The sequence below is a fragment of the Montipora foliosa genome, chromosome 5 (genome assembly GCF_036669935.1).
Source record: "Montipora foliosa isolate CH-2021 chromosome 5, ASM3666993v2, whole genome shotgun sequence".
Taxonomy (NCBI): domain Eukaryota; kingdom Metazoa; phylum Cnidaria; class Anthozoa; order Scleractinia; family Acroporidae; genus Montipora; species Montipora foliosa.
This window is the reverse complement of record NC_090873.1, coordinates 23,206,901-23,226,084: the sequence shown is the minus strand read 5'-3', so window position 1 is coordinate 23,226,084 and position 19,184 is coordinate 23,206,901. Positions and strand designations below refer to the sequence as shown.

The window sequence follows — 19,184 nt, the reverse complement described above, 5'->3', positions numbered from 1 at the left end:
CATTTCTTCTCCTTAGTTCCTACTTTCGCCAATTTAAGTGACGGATGTCACAAAACATTTGACATTGTCTCTTGTCAAATTTGACTCGGACTTTAAGACAGCAGTTTACAAAGAGGCACGTAATTAAATGAGTGTACGTCGAGTTACTACACTGGCTTCTCATTTACTTGCATAAAAAGTATAATGGGCGTTAAAGATATACCACAAAAGCAAAGAGGGAAAAAATGAGCCATTCCAATCTTGCTTCTTCAAAAGCAATTTTTTTCACAAAATTAATAACGCCTAAAATTGTTCTATTACAGACAAAAGAAGGAAATAAATTGCCTGAATCATCGTATTCGTTCAAATAAACTTAAATGAAAAACTATACCAGTTGACAGTTTGTGTTGAACAGGGAAAGGCAATTTTCTCGACCCTAAAAAAAAAAAAAATAGCTCTTTGCAAGCTTTGTTTTCTCTAGATCCTGTGAAATAAATTTCGGAGACGGAATTTATGATTGCTAACTACGATGACGAAAAGTGATTGGAAAGGAATTATTTGAAGTGAAAGTCTTCTTTTTTAACAATTTTTCCCATTTTCCACTTTGATAACCAGCGACAACCGAAGCTAATCTGTCAGGTTTACATCCGATTAATTTCATCTACCGGGTTTAACAATTTCAATCTCAGTCATTCATTTCAGTAGCTGGAAATGCACCGTGCTCCCACCAGTCTCCTAAAGCTCAGTGGTAAAGCATCCGAGCTAGTCATCGGAAGGCTGTCGTAGGTTCGACTCCTGCCGAGGAGCACTCGGATACTTTCCGAGTATCCCCGAATCACCATCGACATCATTAAGTAATCATGGCCTAGCTCACACGAGTCTCCTATAGCTCAGTGGTAGAACATTTGAACTAGTAATCGATAATCGGGAGGTCGGAGTTTGGATATATTCCTCCAAAGGAGCACTCGGATTTTTCCCGAGAATCCCCGAGTCAGTATTGAATAAGAATATCATAATTCTTCACCTGGCCCCAGTTGTTCAATCGATGGATAGCGCTATCCGCCGGATAAGTCACTCTCCAGTGGATAAGTAATAGCGAAATCAATTGCGCTATCCAATGGATAGTGATTTATCCAGTGGATAGCTTTATCCACCTTTTGAACAACTGGGGCCTGGAAGATATTATTAGAAAAGTGGTTTGAAGGAAGATGTGTTTAGAATATACTCCCTCTCTTTAGATCATGAAGTTTGCCAACACGTGTAAAGGTATTCTCAACGGACAGTGAAGATGTAGACCATATTGTATTGCAAACGATTTGTAAATGTTTTGTTTCACGATTAATTGTCACTTTCTTAATTTCATCAGTTTTTGTTCCTCATTAATATTCATATTCTCGATTATCCGAACTATTTCGTCTAGTCCCAAGGAGTCCGGATAATCGAGGTTCGACTGTACAACTGAATGAAACGCAAATTAAGCGAATACCAATATTGTCACCTTTGTACTCATGTCAAGTGATGGAGCATTGAAAGCCTGGTTTTTACTGGCGACGGAGTCGTAATCGTAATCAGAAGCGCAGAGCGAAAACTGCATTGTCAGAGTCGGAAGCAGAGGAGGGGGGGGGGATAAACCAATCACAATGCTCGATTCCAAGCATTGTGATTGGTTGGTTCTTCCGCTTCTGCTCGCGACTCCGACAATCTACAGTTTTTACTGGATCATAAGTGACAGAGTCATAAGCGGAGTCGGAAGAAAATGAGAACGTTCTGATTCCTCCGACTCCGGTTCCGTCGAGCTTATGACTCCGCTTATTAAGAGTCCGATCTTTACTAGGTTTTACTAGGTCATAAGAGCTCTTACGACTCCGACTCCGACTACGACTCCGACGCTAGTGAAAACCAGCCTTGCCCTCTGTTCAATACTCACATTCTCCTAAACGGTCACTGTACAGATTCGTATTAGGAAATCTTTCGTGAAAATTGAGGTTGAGATATTTGCACATGATGACAAGTTTTGTTGACTTGAATGAATTCCATTTTTTTGGAAGAGTAAGAAAACGGAAGCAAATCATCAAATGATCTTGATTTCGGTTTTTGAATAGGCCATTTCCTAACACCTAGTTTTATTGCAGTTCGTTCAAGCTTGCCTTAAATCAAATTTAATACTTTTTGAAATAATAGGCCATTTCCGAGTTCATGTCTGCCTCCTCTTCAAAGCGAGTCCAAGTGCGAAGTTGTTGTGATGGTAATTAGTTCTACTTTACATATGAAAGAAAACTAATTTTCATAACAAAAACTTCGCACTTAGACTCGCCCTGAAGAGGAGGCAGACATGAATTCGGAAATGGCCTATTGATATAGTCACTAAAGAGCTGTGGCTTATTCATGGCTCAGTTATGATCGCTTTGATAAATCGCAGAACTCGTGCGCTGATATCCTGTTAAAGCCGCCTAAATATTTCAGGTCTCAAAAATCGTGGAAGTCCTATTTTGCTTCGTAAAATGCAATGTTGCTAATGTCTAAACTTGCTCTACCACGAGCATTGAGAGAGGAATAAACTGCACGTGTTTATTTACATTTAAATGACAAACTAGCAGCTGACAATTCATATCGACCGTGACAAGCCAATTTCTCGCATCAACTTACGCTCTCTGGCAACAGTGATTTTTGCTTCATTCTCTACGGAGGAAAGTAACATATTTTTCATGAATTAGTGTGGCGTACAGCGGTCGAAGCAAATAAAGTAAAGAAAAAGACAACAAGCGAGTTTCACATAAGCCACAATCAACTGACTTAAGTGTAATTTCCGACGTTCGAGAGAGAGAGAAGTGTCATTATTACTGGTATTACCATAACAAAATAATTAACTATGAGAGGGTGATGTGATGTGCTATTTTTTACCCATGTAAACCATGTGAGCGTTAGCCCTACTAATGAAAATTGGCCCACTCACGGACAGAGAAAAACTCTGACCAGGGTGGGAATTGAACCGACGACCTTCGGGCTAAATCACCGCTGCTCTGCCGACCTTGTAGCTCAGTCAGTAGAGCAGCGGTAATCTAACCCAAAGGTCGTGGGTTCAATAGACCTCTTTAGCTTGTACATTTTGTTTTCCCATTTCAGACCACGTGATGTTACTCTAGGTAAAACGTTCTTTCAAACGTCGTCCTATGCACGTGAATATGTACGCATAACTTATGAAAAAACAAAAGGAAAATTCCCTTGAGAACATCACGTGGTCTGAAATGGGAAAACACAACGTACAAGCTAAAGAGGTCTATTCCCACCCTGGTCAGAGTTTTTCTCTGTCCGTAAGTGGGCCAATTTCCATTAGTAGGGCTAATGCTCACATGGTTTACATGGGTAAAAAATAGCACATCACATCACCCACTCATGGTTAATTCCGTTGAAATATAAATGCTACACGGCCAACGTTTGCATACACATAACCCCTTGTACTTACCATTACATTTTGTTGCTGGTAAGAACACCCCTTAACTTTCCACTTTGTAGATGCTTATGAAATTGTCCTCGGTACAGGGATCACAGGAAATTTCCAGGGAGATAGACCGTCGTTGAAATTTCATATATTTGAAATGGGGAATGGGCATAAAAATCATCACAGTTTGCGACTTCATTTCCAGGGTCTCTCTTCTCCTCTCCAAATGGAGAGATCCTGGGAACGAGGTTACACAGTTAGAGGAGCAACCCATTCTCAAGAGTTGAAACCAATCCACGGATATGAATTTTATTTCCTTATTTTCTCTGCTACCACAACTCCTGGGACACAGTGTCCTAAATTAATAATAGTAAATTAAAAGCAAATTAGGAATTAACAATAATCATTAATTTAGAAGAGATCATGTTGAGACGAGCAACTAAAAGCAGCTTCCAGCAACCGTTGAGCGAGATTTGAACCTGTAACTTGAACTCACAATCAACCAGCTTCCAATGGGTCTAGGGATGACTCCAAAGTACTTCTTGAGCCCACGGTGCACCAAACCCAATTGAGAGACCATAATTATTGTCACTTGCAGCCACTGCTGACCGGAAGAAAGTCCTGTCAGGTCATCCCTTCTAACTGACACCCTCCCAATGGGGTTGATACTTCAGTTCGCAGCGCAGTGCAGCACAAATCAAATCGTCATGGGTTCGAGCCCTGTTGAAGCCTGGCCCCAGTTGTTCAAACGATGGATAGCGCTATCCGCTAGATAAATCACTATCCAGTGTATAAGTAATAGCGAAATTAATTGCTCTATCCATTGGATAGTGATTTATCCCGTGGATAGAGTTATCCACCTTTCGAACAACTGGGGCCTGGATTTTTTCAAGCTTGCTGGGAACTGCTTAACTTCATCGTCTCACTGCGCTGATCTTTCCCACTTTCATTTCATGGAGTCTACTTGACAGCAAAAGAATGATTCATTCATTTCAAATAACGTTTTCACATTTACATGAAGTCAACTCTACATATTTGACTATCAACAAGGATTTTTACATATTCCTTGTAAACTAAGAATTAGAGTAAAACTATTAATTTTTACAATATTTCAAATACTGTATAAAATTAAAAGGCATTCAACCAATGTAAAATGCTCTGTTTATAGAGGAAGTGCACTTTTATATAGCTATTAGGCTTAAGTTCACAGGCAACCCCACTTTTAATAATTTGAAAGAAACAAAATAATTATGATGTATTGCTTTGTACTAATAATATGGCAATAAAGAAGGCTATTCATTCCTTGTAACAAAAAAATCTTCAAATCTTGATAGAATTTAGAATTTGTTGATTGGAACGATTGGAACAAATAACTGTCCCACACCAAGTAATAATTATGCTCAAGTTAGAATCCTAAGAATCTCCAAGGCTCTTCTGATATGAAACCAGGTTCTGATTTTTTTTTTGCAACTGCTTACTTAAGTTGCTCTCTTGTATTAACTCTCTGGTATTATTGAAAATGATTGTACCAGTGTGAAACAAACTATTTAAAGTACATCTTTTTGCTGGTACCACGCTCATTAACTGCATTTGGCAAAGACCTTGATAATTTACTTTGTCAGGGTAATACCAAACGTTCTAATGTATCTGACTGGTTATGTGCAAGTAAACTTACATTGAGCCAGGGTAAAACTATATGCATGATTTTTCCAGTCAAGACAAAAGTTAAACTTTTTCCTTCAAAGGGAGAGTATCACGGTAGTGCGCATGTACTAGCCATAGTGAATGTCAACATTTGTGAGCCAATTGGAAGCAACGTTACAACAATATTTATTAATGTGGGAAATTTGCACGTACATTTGATCAAAGGCAATAATTATTGTTTAATAGTCGAGAAAATTCTACACGTACGTGTGAATTTTCCACATGAATTATAACATCGCTTCCGATTGGCTCATAAATGATGACATTTGTTATGGCTAGAACATGTGCAATACTGTGATACTCCCTCTTTAACCTTAGCTGGTCAAGCTGAAGATTACTCCTTTAATGAAAAATACCTTGGTTTAGTCATCGATATTGTCATCTATCCTGGCATGATCACATAGAGTACGTTAAAACTCCAACATACCGTTGGAAACAAAATTAATATTCTGACATAAGGAAAGAAATTTCTGTCTAGGGAAACATTAATAAAGGAAGTAATAATAAATAATATTAGTTACAGTTGATATGTATTACTCTTTTTTCTAGTCTCATTTCACATATGTTTCTATGCTGTGGGGATATATACTTGTTATGATCCTATTTATGTTGTAAGACTTCAAAATAAGGTAAATGACAGACCAACACTTCTACGCTGTCTTTAGTACCGCTTCTCAGCAAATTTACATTCCCTTACTGGGATGAATATTTTGGTTTGTACTTTTGGAACCATCTGTCACTTTTTATCCACTCTAGGGCTCTAAAGCCTCAAAATAACTGGTTTACTGTGCTCTCTTGAGACACACACACACCCTCTCTCTATCAAAATTCGTTTCTCCTATATACTCTACCTGTAATACATGTTAAAATATTGGGGATTGGTACTGGCAAAGATGGCGGCCACAAATCATTCAGTTCTGAGATACATCCTTTTTAGCATTAAAGGATAGGGTTATACCAAATTATCAAGGAAAGAGGATCTCACATTAACTGGATTTACTGGTGACCTGTATCTTGATAGAATGTAGCCCAATCAGAGGGAATATACCAGTAAGATTTTGACAGATCTGGAAGAGGTGCACGGACTTGAAAGTTTAATCATGGATCCTACCCACATTTTTTCATACAAACTCAACAGAGACATTGATAGATGCTATTCTAACAAACAACCCAGACTTGTTCGAACAAAACGGAGTGGTTTTTCCAGAAAAATTAATAGCGATCCTGGTCTATGGCCTGATGAGAGAACAGTCCTCCAACACCAAAGCAAAATCATTACTTTTCGAAGTACAAATACACTGGATGTGAAAAAGTTAAATGAAGACTTGAAACAGCTCCTTCGCACGTCTGTGAAATTTTTCGATGATATAAATGACAAAGATTTCATCTGCGAGACACTATGTCAAAAAACACTAGACAAGCATCTTCCAAAGAAGCAAATGAAAGTTAGATAAAAAAGATGTTCCTTTCATGGCTCAGGAATGGAAAGAAGCTATCAAGAAAAAGAGAAAATATGCTAAGCTCTTTGGAAGAAACAGAACTGTGGAAAAGTTTGAACTGAAGAGGAAATGGAGAAATATAGCCACCTCAAGTTGATGCACGGACATCAGGCAGTACTGGTCACCAGTGTGATCTTCTTACGACTACAAAACTCCAGCGATAAAATTCAAACACGCTTTATTCTTCATTCAACTGCCTATGACGGCGCGAACTCAACCCATGCGGTGAAAGCGAAAAGCGGTTAAGACTAGAAAACAAACAGATACAAAAATTACTTAGTAAAATGAACTAATCGTAAACAGAAACTCGACAAAAAGATACATTTACATCTGTTAGGAGCTGGTAACCGAATATTGACTGCTTGAAGCGAAGAAAGTAACACACTGCAGAAAGCGAAACTACAAGAACTACTCACAAGCGAAAATGACTGATCGAGAACCCTAGAAATGACTAAATTAACCCTTAAATACCTCTAAGAGAACGAATAAATTAAGCACTAAATTCCTGATTAAAAAGACTGACAACTGCATTCCTAAGAGAGGAATGCAACGCCACTAATGAGCAGGCGTTTGGATCTATCACCGGCCCCTAAGTGTGAGACAGTTTAAGTCGAGTCACTTACATGAAACAGATCTAAACAGAAACTACGCGTGCCAGTCCATAGGAGCGTTAAGTATAGTTTTGCATTATACTAAGTGCACACTAAGAAACTTATCCCCGGCGGAAAATATTGAACTAGAAATTTAAAACAACGTTTTCAATCTGAAAATTGAGTCTTAGAGTCAAACAACGTTCAAAATTGGCATCTTGGATCACTTCATTCTTCTCCTTCAACCAGAAGGCAGAGTTTATCAATAGGTCTTTCAAAAACACCTGATTTCATGCTCACTTTAGCACGGCGAACAAATCCTCTCTTGTCGGGGAACACCTCAACGATTTTCCCTAAAGGCCAAGAATTACGGTGTAAACTTTTATTTCGACTAAGACGATGTCTTCAACTGCCAGATTTCTCCTTGGACGAACCCATTTTTGACGAATCTGTAAAAGGGGAAGAAATTCCTTGCACCATCTTCTCCAAAACACATCCGCGAGATACTGCACTTGCCTCCAACGGCGTCTTGAAAGTAGATCTTTGTGCTGGAATAGACCAGGAGGCAAGGGGGCTTCGGATTTTAGTAAAAGCAAATGATTAGGAGTCAAGGCCTCCAAGTCGCAGGGGTCGCTGGATACGGCCGAGATGGGTCGACTGTTAAGGATGCTCTCGACTTCGCACATTAGCGTGGGTAGACTTTCATACTCCGTTATTTGTTCCCTCAGTAAGGACCGAAGAATCTTCCTGATGGTTCGTATGCATCTTTCCCAGATACCTCCAAAATGGGAACCGTAAGGGGGGCTGAAGGTCCACTTGATATTTTTCTGCAAAAGAGAATTGTGGATTTTCTCTTGGTTCCACTCTGAAATAGCATCGCGGAGCTCTCGCTCACCACTTGTGAAATTGGTGCCATTGTCTGAATAGATTTCCTTTACTTGACCTCTTCTCGCAATAAATCTTCGAAGAGCCAACAGAAAGGAGTCTGTGTCGAGGCTGAAAGCAACTTCTATATGCACAGTGCGGATAGCTAAGCAGGTGAAATTTACACCGTATCTCTTAACGAGACTACGACCACGACAAACTTGGAAGGGACCAAAGAAATCTAAGCCAACTGACGTGATCGGTGGTCTGTCAGGTCGAACGCGATCTTCTGGCAAGTCAGCCATTTTCTGTCGACAAAGAGATGCTTGTGAACGTCGGCATATGACGCACTTTGCGAGAACACTCTTTACGGCTGAACTTCCCCCAGTTATCCAAAATCTTTCGCGGATGAGGGACAAAACATGCTTTCTTCCAGAATGGCCACACGCCTTGTGATAATGATCGATAATTAATCTCCTCACGCGATCATCTTTCGGGAGAATAATCTGATTCTTTGATTCTGAAGACAACGTAGAGTTGCGAGGTCTACCAGCCACGCGCAACAGACCATTCACAAAGATTGGGTCGAGCTTAATTGTAAAGGCGACTACTCTTCTTAACCTGCTTCTTAGGATTTGCCGTTTCCTCCAGGAAGGATTGCCGTTGGACGTGCTTTAGAATTTCTCCCTCTGCCCGTTGGATTTCTTTAAGGGTGATAAGCATAAGACTGCCATTTCGTGGTTTGTCTCCTTTACTTGCCTTGAGGAGATTATCTCTGTAACGGAAAAGCCAGGCAACGACTTTCACCAGGAGAGACCATGAGGAACATCTGCTAGCGTACTGCAATAATGGACTTTTAGGGATGCTCAGAGAAGACACGCCGGCTCGAACTTCTCTTTTCACTTCAGGATCATTATTTGCAATCTCGCCAAATAGCTGATCTTGCGCTGGCCACATGCTGTCATGCTTCCAAAGGGATGCCGGCCCCGTTAACCAACGACTTTGACGAAGGAAAATATCTGCCGTCAAACCACGCGAGGCGTCATCAGCAGGGTTATTATCGCCATTGACATGAAACCACTGATTAGGCTGGGACCCGTCACGAATAATCGCCACCCTATTGGCAACAAAGTTGTGGTACCGGTTTGTTTCATTCTTGACGTAGCGCAGAACTGCGGTACTGTCCGTCCAGAAGACCGACCTTGCATTGACTGAGATCTCCAACTCTCTCTTCAATAATCTGTCTTGCTTAACAGCTGTCACCGCCGCAGACAATTCCAGACGAGGGATCGTTATCATCTTCGACGGAGTGACACGTGACTTCGCGCAGAGAAAAAAGCAATGGGCTTCATTGTGGGCATTGACAAGACGAAGATAACTAACTGACCCATTACCGATTTCAGATGCATCAGCAAAATGATGTAGCTGACTGGACGTAATGACACCAAAACCATCTGGCTTCAGGTAGCGTTCGACAGAGAATTTAGACAATTTGGGTACATCTGCCAACCATCGTTCCCAAGAAACCTCGTACTTTGAGGGGATCGCATCATCACATCCTAGCTTCTCCCGGCATAAATCTTGAAGCAAGCGTTGGGCTGGCAACACGAACGGTGCAGCGAGATCAAGAGGATCATAAACTGAACTCAAAACCGAAAGGATACCTCTTCGTGTGGGTGGGCTATGTTTCAGGTCTATCTTGAACCCAAAAGTATCCGTTTCTATGCACCATCGAACTCCAAGGGCTCTTTCGAATGGTAGATTTTCTTTACTAAGGTCCAAGTTCTTTACTTCTTTGGCTTCTTAAGCAAAGACGCTTAAACTTCATAAACTCGATTCGTTCCCCCTAGGGGCGACTCCTAAGAGATTTGCAGCTCTCTAGGGCGTGATGATCGTTGCAATAAAGGCAAGAGACTTCTTCTACTGTAGGTAAGTCTGAACTTGACAATTCCCTGGTGGCAGGTGAGGTCAGGCAATTGTTAACATGCGAAGCAAAACTACGTCTTTCTTTCGTTTTCTCGTGGGATCCTTTATTCAAGAGATCTCGACGTGTATCAGGTCTAGGCCTAGAGTCTTCGACAATCTTCCCGAAGAGAGGGTTGGTCGCTACGCGAGCTTCATGGTCGACAAACTCAGCAAGGTCATTAAACCGGATAGCCCTTCCTTGATCCTCCATGATTTCATCTAACAAGCGCCGCCATCTTACTCTTAAACTGAACGGCAACTTCAGAGATAACTTCTTAATGGTTTCGGGTTGTTCAAGCTTGGTTAGGTTCCTACTAATCTGCATGGCATTCTTGCACCTCATTAGGAAAATGGCAAATCGACTTAGGGCTTGGCCGTCCTCTACTTTCACATTAGGCAGATTCAGTGTCTTGGTTTCATATGCAGCTGCAACGTGGTAATTATCACCAAACTTCTTCCTGATCAGTCGTTGAGCTTCTTGATAACCATTTTTAGGTGGGAGATAATGGAACGATCGCACGAGCTCTCTCACATCTCCACCAGTAAAGTGCTCAAGGTAATAGAGCCTTTCGCTACTGCTTGACGTCTTGGACCCGATTATACTCTCAAACGCTCTTACGAAGGGTTCATATTCCATAGGGTCTCCGTTGAAGATAGGGACACGAGGCTAAGGGAAAGCACTTTTCTTCTGTTGTATTGCAAGCATCTCCACAATTTTATTTTGTTGCTGTTGCAGAGCGTTCTGTTGTTGATGGAGTCCTAACATTTCGTGAAAAGCCCTTTCGCTTGGCGAAGAAAGCACTTCGGAGGACTCTGAAACAGCCCTTTCGTTGTTAATAGGCAAGGGGGGATGGTGCCACTCTTCTTCTTAAGCGTTCTTCTTCCAGTTGAAGGTGAAACTTCTGTTTCTCTAGTAGCTGTCTCTTCTGAAGAACCGCCTCTTCCGCTTTTAACTCTGCTACGCGTGCAGATTCTTTAGCTGTGGCCACGGACAATGAAGATACATTACTTCCACGCGAACCACTGCGAGAAGAACGATGAGATTTTCTACTAGAAAGTCTGGAGGCTGAGGTTCTCGACACGATCTGACTTGCAGAGCCTTCTGGTTGCAACTGAGAGTCTAAACGCGCCACTTCCTCAGTTCTTTTAATCCAACCTTGAACTTCATGGATAAAGTTATCCTTGCGAACAGACTCACGTTCGAAAGATTCATGGCACCTCAAAACGCTCGACTCGTCAGACAGGTACGACATATATACAACATGAGCTTCCTGGAAAGCAGCGAATGCAGCGACAAACTCTGACATTTTCTCTTTAACGCGAGAGGCGTTCCCTTCGCGGGACAGCAACACTTAAATTTCATTCCTTTTAATTGTAACTACCGAGAGATATCCAGATCTGGAATTCTTTAGCCGCCGAAGGTCTTCGAGTGAAATAACTTGATCTAGTGCCGCGCTAGCAGCGCCAAAGACAACATCACCACCACCGGGACCATCTTCTTTCGCCGCCATCAAATCTCGGCAAACTCAGGACAAATTCTTAACGATGTGATCTTCTGACGACTACAAAACTCCAGCGATAAAAATTCAAACACGCTTTAGTCTTCATTCAACTGCCTATGACGGCGCGAACTCAACCCATGCGGTGAAAGCGAAAAGCGGTTAAGACTAGAAAACAAACAAATACAAAAATTACTTAGTAAAATGAACTAATCGTAAACAGAAACTCGACGAAAAGATACACTTACATTTGTTAGGAGCTGGTAACTGAATATTGACTGCTTGAAGCGAAGAAAGTAACACACTGCAGAAAGCGAAACTACAAGAACTACTCACAAGCGAAAATGACTGATCGAGAACCCTAGAAATGACTAAATTAAGCCTTAAGGACGTTCGCACCAAAATCTTCCTACGGTGAGATTTTCTTCATTTCTCGCCTAGAGTTAGGTCATAAAGTACTTACTCCAAAAATGAAAAAAAAAATGGAGGTCACCGACTTTGTTTCGGAGAAAATGGCAGTGGAAAAATGCCTTAATTTCGAGAAATCGGTCATAATAGCGAGATGTAGGCTCATGTGCTCATCCATCGAAAATCATAAAAATAAACTGTTGGAGTGAAAGTTTCCGTGCATAGGTTTTTAGGAGTGAGATTTTTAGATAATTGTATGCCGCTAGGGATGTGGTAAACAGTAGAGTTCATCCTCGACGAGCGTTTTCGTAAGCTCTATCCGTTGCAACCACTACCGGAATTGGATGGCTCGCGGAAGGAAAATGTTAAAAAAAGATAACTTGTTACGGTGAGAATTTTTTCATTTCATCATATTTTGTAGATAGCAAGTAAAGTAAGTGATTCATGATTAAAAAAATAGGGGTCACCGATGATCTGAACGAGTAAAATCGATGTGATTTTGCAAAGCTCTCGGAAAAGTTCGTTTGTCACGCTTTTGCGTGACTTGTCGGGCAAGGACTGGAACCCAAAAGAGGTCGCTCGTGTTGAGGAGAGATGAAAGGTTTTCACCGAAAAAAAAACCTTTCTCGAGCATAGCAACGAAGTTTTAAGCAGGGGTCATCTTCATTTGGTTGGGGTTTTGTATAATATCTCTCCATTGCTGTCATGCTCATCCTCTGGAGTGTGTTTTTTGTGAAATTCAATCGCTGATTGTTTCCACGCAGGTCCGCAATATTCAAGCGGACGAGGACAAAAATACCGCTCAATTTTCACGAAAGTAAAGGAAAAGAACTTTAAAAACATGCATTCACTTTGAACTTAAGTTCGTAGGGTAATAAAAACATTAAAAAGAAACAGCCCCATTAAATTTACGCAACGGTTCGTCCTCGAGTTTTCCAAACTTTCAGCCACTAGGCTACTCGATCAGCTACCTTTTCCAGAGCTTTTCCATCCTCCCGCTCACTTCTCTTTGAAGTTTCATGATGATTCGGAAATAAATGTGCCATTCTATTGCCGGCCTGGAATTTTTTCCTCGACGTTTTTGTCGCCATGTTATTTTAACTGATGCTTGAAAAATCTGTGTGAAAGTCAAGTAGACTAGTGCACGACTGATAAAACCTCACGAATATCATTCGTGCAGTAGTCTACTTGACTTTCATAAATATTTTAAATCAGTTTTGACTGATTAAGATGTTCTGTGATCTAACGCTGTGCAAGACTTATCGTCCACGGTTTTTGCAAAGGTTTTAAAACCTCAACTTCACAAACGCTCGAAGTAATGCGTGACATATTATAGTCGCGTTACCTGCGCAGTAACGTTGCGCACAAACAATTAGCGCGAACGTCCTTAAATAGCTGACAACTCTATTCCTAAGAGAGGAATACAACCCCACTAATGAGCAGGCGTTTGGATCTAACATTATCACTTTTAATTGTTTTAGAGATGCATCTTGCTCTGTATTGCATTTGTTGCCATAGATTTAGAAGATTTTTAATTTTGAATCTGATATCAAAAGTCGCATGATGCCTGGACTACCTATGAAAGAAGAGCAAAAACGAAAGAATTCGTTTTAGATTGTTTTGTTTTGTTTGGTTTCCTTTATTGGATTGCTCTTCGCCACGGCTGAACAAAAAAAATCGTTAATTCATTGTTTAAGTAAGGCAAGTAAGAATAAATAACCCGGGAGCTCCGCTTTTAGGCTTGGCTAACTCTTAATATTAGACGAAAGAGACAAGTGATCCTCGCACTTTGCTAGACAATTTACCCAAATGTCGCTTCATTCAAGTCATTCAGTGAGTGGCATCATAGTTCAGTTGGTAGAACATTGCACCGGCATCGCAAAGGTCATGAGTTTAAATCCCGTTGAAAAGACCTGAATTTTTCAGCTGTTTATAATTAGAAACAAAGTGCGAAGTCCACTACAGTTATGCATTGCACACCCTTACCTTGCATCATCAGCTTGGGTGAGCGCGCTTTCGCTCAATTTAGCGGGAAACCAAAAGTGGCTTAAAGTGGCCAAGAGGGCTTATTTTTTATTCGATGCTGACTCACGAAATGAATCCGAGTTCTCCTTTGCAGGAGTCGAACCTACGATCTTGCGATTACTCTCGATTACTCTCCACGAGACAAAATTTTGCTCCTTTTTTGATCAATGCAACACATCTGGCCCCAGTTGTTCAAAAGATGGATATCGCTATCCACAGGATAAATCACTATCCATTGGATTGTGCAATTGATTTCGCTATTTCTTATCCACTGGAGAGTGATTTATCTGGTGGATAGCGCTATTCATTGTTTGAACAACTGGGGCCAGCTGATGTGGTACAAAGATTACCTCCAACAAAGTTCGGGTTCACATTGCAACCAGGTTGACAGTAATTATAAGACATGGCTTGATGATACTCTGGTTTTGATCAATATTTTTAATATTGCTTAAAAAGTTACAGTGTCTTCATCAGGGGGACCCAAAGTTCGTAGGTGTTCTTATATGGTCCCAATTAATTTAAAAAGAAGGTAGAGCGGTTTTCAAATGAGACCAAAGTAATTGCTTTCGCCAAAAAAAGGACGGAGACAATCCAGCAAACCAATCCAAATTCGAAGTAATTACTCGTAGCCGACACAAAGCGCGGGAAAGTGTGCACGCGCGAGCCACGATTGGTTTTGGTGTCACTTCGGATTGGTTGAAAAAGTGGCGCGAAAAATTTGAACCAATCACTGAGTGAAGTAATCATAAACCAAAGTAATTCGCTAATTACTGTCGATACTCAATTGAAAATCGCTCTAACGATGCATTCAGTTATACGTCCAAATTCAGCTTCTAGCTCCAAGGAAACGTTTTGTCAGCCTGGGCCGATGGAATAAACTTTCTGCCTAATTGCAGAAGTTTTGACAAACTTAAAGTTAACCTAAACGGCTCAAATATTTTTCGTCTACTATATTAAATTTCCCACCAAAAGTAAACATGTTTTGCCATTTTTACCTCAAACTCTTTCGGGCATCTTTTATCTGCCGGGCAAGACGCGCAAAGTTATCAAAACTAGCAGTAATTTGGCCCACAAAATTTCCTTGAAACAGGAATGCAAAGCAGTTTGTGACGTAAAATCGAGAATAGACCCAGGCCTCCCACATCATGGTCGTGGGTCCAATTAAATTACTGCTTGTTCTTCCAAGTTTGCGTAGCTTGCACGGCACAGAAAAAGCGACATTCTGGGTGACAATGGTGACATATGTTTGCTTTGGATGGGAGATTTATATTAGGGACAAAAAAATATTTGAGTTTAGTTGCACTTTAAAATCAGATTTTAAGCCACCATGTTGCGAAGTGGAAAAATTTGAAGAAACTCACCCAAAGAAATCCCTCGTGAACAAATATACCCTTATCAATGTTTGCTTGCAAGCAGGCTGACTTGTTTGGGGCATCGAGGGAGTAATTTGGAGGTGGAGCCGCCAGGGAGCGAGTCTGGCCCCATTCATCTCGCCCGCTGGTAGCTCCGCCGCCAAATCACTCGTTCGATGTCCCAAACAAGTCAGCCTGCTCACTGACTATATAATTTCAATGTCATTATCGTCTTCATAGAATATAATGCAATTCTTTCCCGTTGGCGCCACGAAGAAGGAAGTCCTTCAATCATAGACTTCTTCTTCAATCATAGTTCTTCCGTCCGTGCCATCTCAAAAATTTGAAATACTAGAAATAGCCGATTAGAGAAATTGACCTTACTACGAATGCTTCCAAACTGCCCAGAGGTCGTTCTTCTCGGCTGTTGCCATTCACACGCAACACCACCATTTCTACCCTGCGAACACAGACGTCAGGCAAACATTATCTGTGATGGCAGGTTACATCACCTCCGAGCTTACACAAAAGACTTCCTCAGCTTCCTCACTTCCATCAATCAATCAATCAATCAATCGATCAATAACTTTATTAATATGTCAGGTAGATCTAGCTTACATATACGTAAACTAATTGGGGACACCTAACTCTGAGTGAATTAAAAGTTAAGAAGAAATATATTAATCTGATCCAAAATACTAATTATTAGTAATAAGCGTTAAAATTCGCTGTGTTTTAAACTAGTTCCCTAAAAATATCTTGACATGTCAGTGTCCCATTTACCCATGTTTCCTTCAAACCAAAGGTTGAAGACTAATCCTCTCCCAGCCCACTATTTTCAATCCATGAATAAGAACCTAGATCCCATAATTCCCACTCAGCATTATTTTTTCTATCTCTAAGTGGACAACAAACGTTAACGCGAGTATTATTTACATTTATTACGTGACTAGCTCCGTGAGCGGACAAGATGAACCAAATCCCGCGCTGTGATTGGCTACCCGAAAGGGCAAGATGGAGCTATCTCGCCCACACGGGATTTGTCGCTTGCTCCCGCAAGATCAAAGATCATTTTTTGGTGTTTTAAGTCATATAATAAATCCTTTATTGACCGAGCTTGTTCTGTCAAGATGGCTGGATATTGGCCTCGTTCTTTTTTTGCGTGTTTATGGAGCGAGACGAACTTGGCCAATATCCAGCCATCTTAACCTCACGCTTGGTCAATAACCCATATTTATAGACACTATAGCCTGCAAAGCAGGCGTACTTTTGTTTTAGTAAGAACTATTGGTCGACATCTTGGATAGCAAGACTAACAGAGGCCTGAGGCCAGTCAAAAAAACTGCACTCAGTGAGAGGTGGACAGTATGAACGTCTCAATCCTCTACCGGCTGTGTGCTTTCAAAATGGCGGCTCATTACGAGCTTTAGACCGCCTGCTCTACTGGCTATTGACAAAATCGTGCATACACCTTTAGTAACATCGTGGAGTTTAAAATATCCAGTATTTTTTGTTAGGCTCTTTGCTTAAGACACTATCGCTCTGAACTAAACCCAGCAATTGAAATTGTTGTCAAACGTACAATAAGGCAAGAAGCGTTGATGCAGGAGTCCGATGAAGAACTATATAATTGAAATGCCTGTTGGATGATAAACGCCTTCTACGATTTTTCCTTCCGCTTTAATTGAAAGCTTCAAATGCCGGCCCACTTTAGTTTCACTGATTAAATATATTGGGGAAGGAATATTAATAATTTGTCACTATCATGATTTATGTTGAACGTTTTCACAGTCAAACTCAACTGAAGCCGGATTGAAACATAGAAAGTAGAAAGTTACATAAATTCATCACCGTTGATAAAGAAATCTCGGTGCCAGTGATGTTAGCCCACTAAATGCAAACTAAAACCTTCTTTACACATAAATTTGTACAATTTAATGACCTACCGTGATACGAAATTAACAAAAACTCATAAAAAAAACAGAAAAAGAAAAGAAAAAGCAAAAAACTTTTAAATACCCAATACATATTAAATGAAAAGTGTTACAATTGAACCCACTGGGAACTCGGAAAAATCCGAGCCCCAGATGGGATTCGAACCCACGAATCGCGGGTTCGAATCCCATCTGGGGCTCGGATTTTTCCAAGTTCCCAGTGGGTTCAATTGTAACACCTTTCATTTAATATGTGTTAAACATTCTCTCAAATACCCAATAATAAACAAAATTATGTCTTGTTTCCTGTGTATCGGTTGGAAGGCAAATAAGCTCTAGGTGCTTTACAATTGAAGTTCTTCTTTTGTGCGGGTACGTGGGCAGGAAATATTGACCAATCTAAAAAATCCTTTGTGTCTTTTTTTGTTGAAGAGGCTGTCATGCATGATCATACCTTCAAATGAAACAAACTAACTTCGAATTCGCTGGTAAATACTTCGCAAGTCTTAAACATCTAATCCAGATTCAGGATTGTCGCGGTTGCGCACAACATGTACAGATGCGAATCTACTGGAGTGGATGGCAGTGTGTTTGGTGAAAACTGCCTTGAAACCATCCCGGTAATTTGAGCTGCGGAACGCGTAAAGAACTGGGTTTAAGCAGGAACTGCAGTACATCAAAAACTCAAACACACGTAAGAGAAGAGACAGCGTTTCCTGGTTAGAGATAAGTTTGCGGCGGTGTTCCAGCGCGATGTATAGAAAAAAGGCGCAGTACGGAATAAAACAAACGTAAAACGCAACTGTTACGCTTATTAAGAGTTTAGCTAGCCGCTGTTTGGTACGATCATCTCCATTGCCCGACGGCGCCTCCGCACAGACAGTGTGGCCTAAAAACAACCCTCGGATGATCTGGAAATAACAGTACGCAAAAACGACAAACGGTACGAAACCCCAAAATACAACAGTACAAATAACATGAGTGCGAAGTGAAGAAGCTAACTCCAAACTGAATGGACATACGCACCTTCCATATCGTTGACTGTACTTGCTTTCTGAAAAATTCGGAAAGCTTATTGAGATCGCTCCGATCCAAATAAAAAAGACAACGTATTTAACATGTTCAATGGTTAGTCGAAGTTCCGTCCTCATGGGCTTCATCAGTGCGTGGTAGCGTTCTATGGCCAGAACGGAGAGTGTTAGGACAGAGCTGGCTATTGCCACAGTTATGATAGCATTGCCTGTGAACATTTTGCAAATATAATCGCCAGTTTTTCCTGAAGGATGTATGGGGTAAAAAACAAAGCTGTAGGTTCTTGGGCACCAAAGTAGAATGACAATATCGCTGACAGCTAAGTTGACGAGAAGAATATTTGTGGTCGTGTGCATACTTTTTGTTTTGCGAACCACAGTTATAACGAGACAGTTTCCTGTAAACCCGACAATTAACAGCAACGAATACAGAACAGCAAAAACCACGTCTACTCGCTCGATCGTATACTTTTTAAAGTCTCGAAAACTGTTCAAATCCGTTTCGTTAACCGACATGATTTCCGTTTTGAGCCCGTGTAGAAACGTCGCGAAGAGATCAATTTAATGTTTTGTTTTGCTTTTTTTTTTTGTAACTTCTTCGATTTTCCACTTCGAGATCCAGCGTCTAACCAGAACCAAACTGAAGAGTTAATAACCGTCATACATCCTCTCTATACTCCTTCTCTTTCACAACTGACTTATGAAACTCAAATGGAGCGAATATTTGCTTGCTATGTCACTTGTCATTTGGCCGACTTTTTTCTTCTCGTTCGATAAGAAGATTCTCAGCTCCTAAACGGTCAGAATACAAATTTTGTAGAACTCTGTGGGAGATCTTCATTAAACAGATTGATTGAGTTGGTAAATCGCAATGGTAATTATCAGGTAGACCTTG

The 19,184-nt window shown here is 40.8% G+C and overlaps 3 protein-coding genes across 3 annotated transcripts; all 3 read right to left on the bottom strand.

Annotated features, from left to right (window-relative positions):
- Positions 1–7,564: 7,564 nt before the first annotated feature.
- Positions 7,565–8,380, bottom strand: LOC138002485 (uncharacterized). The gene has a single exon (XM_068848522.1). The coding sequence runs from the start codon at positions 8,378–8,380 to the stop codon at positions 7,565–7,567; it is 816 nt and encodes a 271-aa protein (XP_068704623.1).
- Positions 8,381–8,666: 286 nt separating this feature from the next.
- On the bottom strand, positions 8,667–10,677 carry LOC138002484 (uncharacterized). The gene is made up of 2 exons (XM_068848520.1): positions 10,077–10,677; positions 8,667–9,877 (listed from the first exon to the last, which is right to left on the bottom strand). The coding sequence occupies exons 1-2, from the start codon at positions 10,675–10,677 to the stop codon at positions 8,667–8,669; spliced, it is 1,812 nt and encodes a 603-aa protein (XP_068704621.1).
- Positions 10,678–17,497: 6,820 nt separating this feature from the next.
- LOC138003057 (galanin receptor 2a-like) lies at positions 17,498–19,184 on the bottom strand. The gene has a single exon (XM_068849001.1). It carries the CDS (start codon positions 18,803–18,805, stop codon positions 17,765–17,767), a length of 1,041 nt encoding a protein of 346 aa, XP_068705102.1. The 5' UTR covers positions 18,806–19,184; the 3' UTR covers positions 17,498–17,764.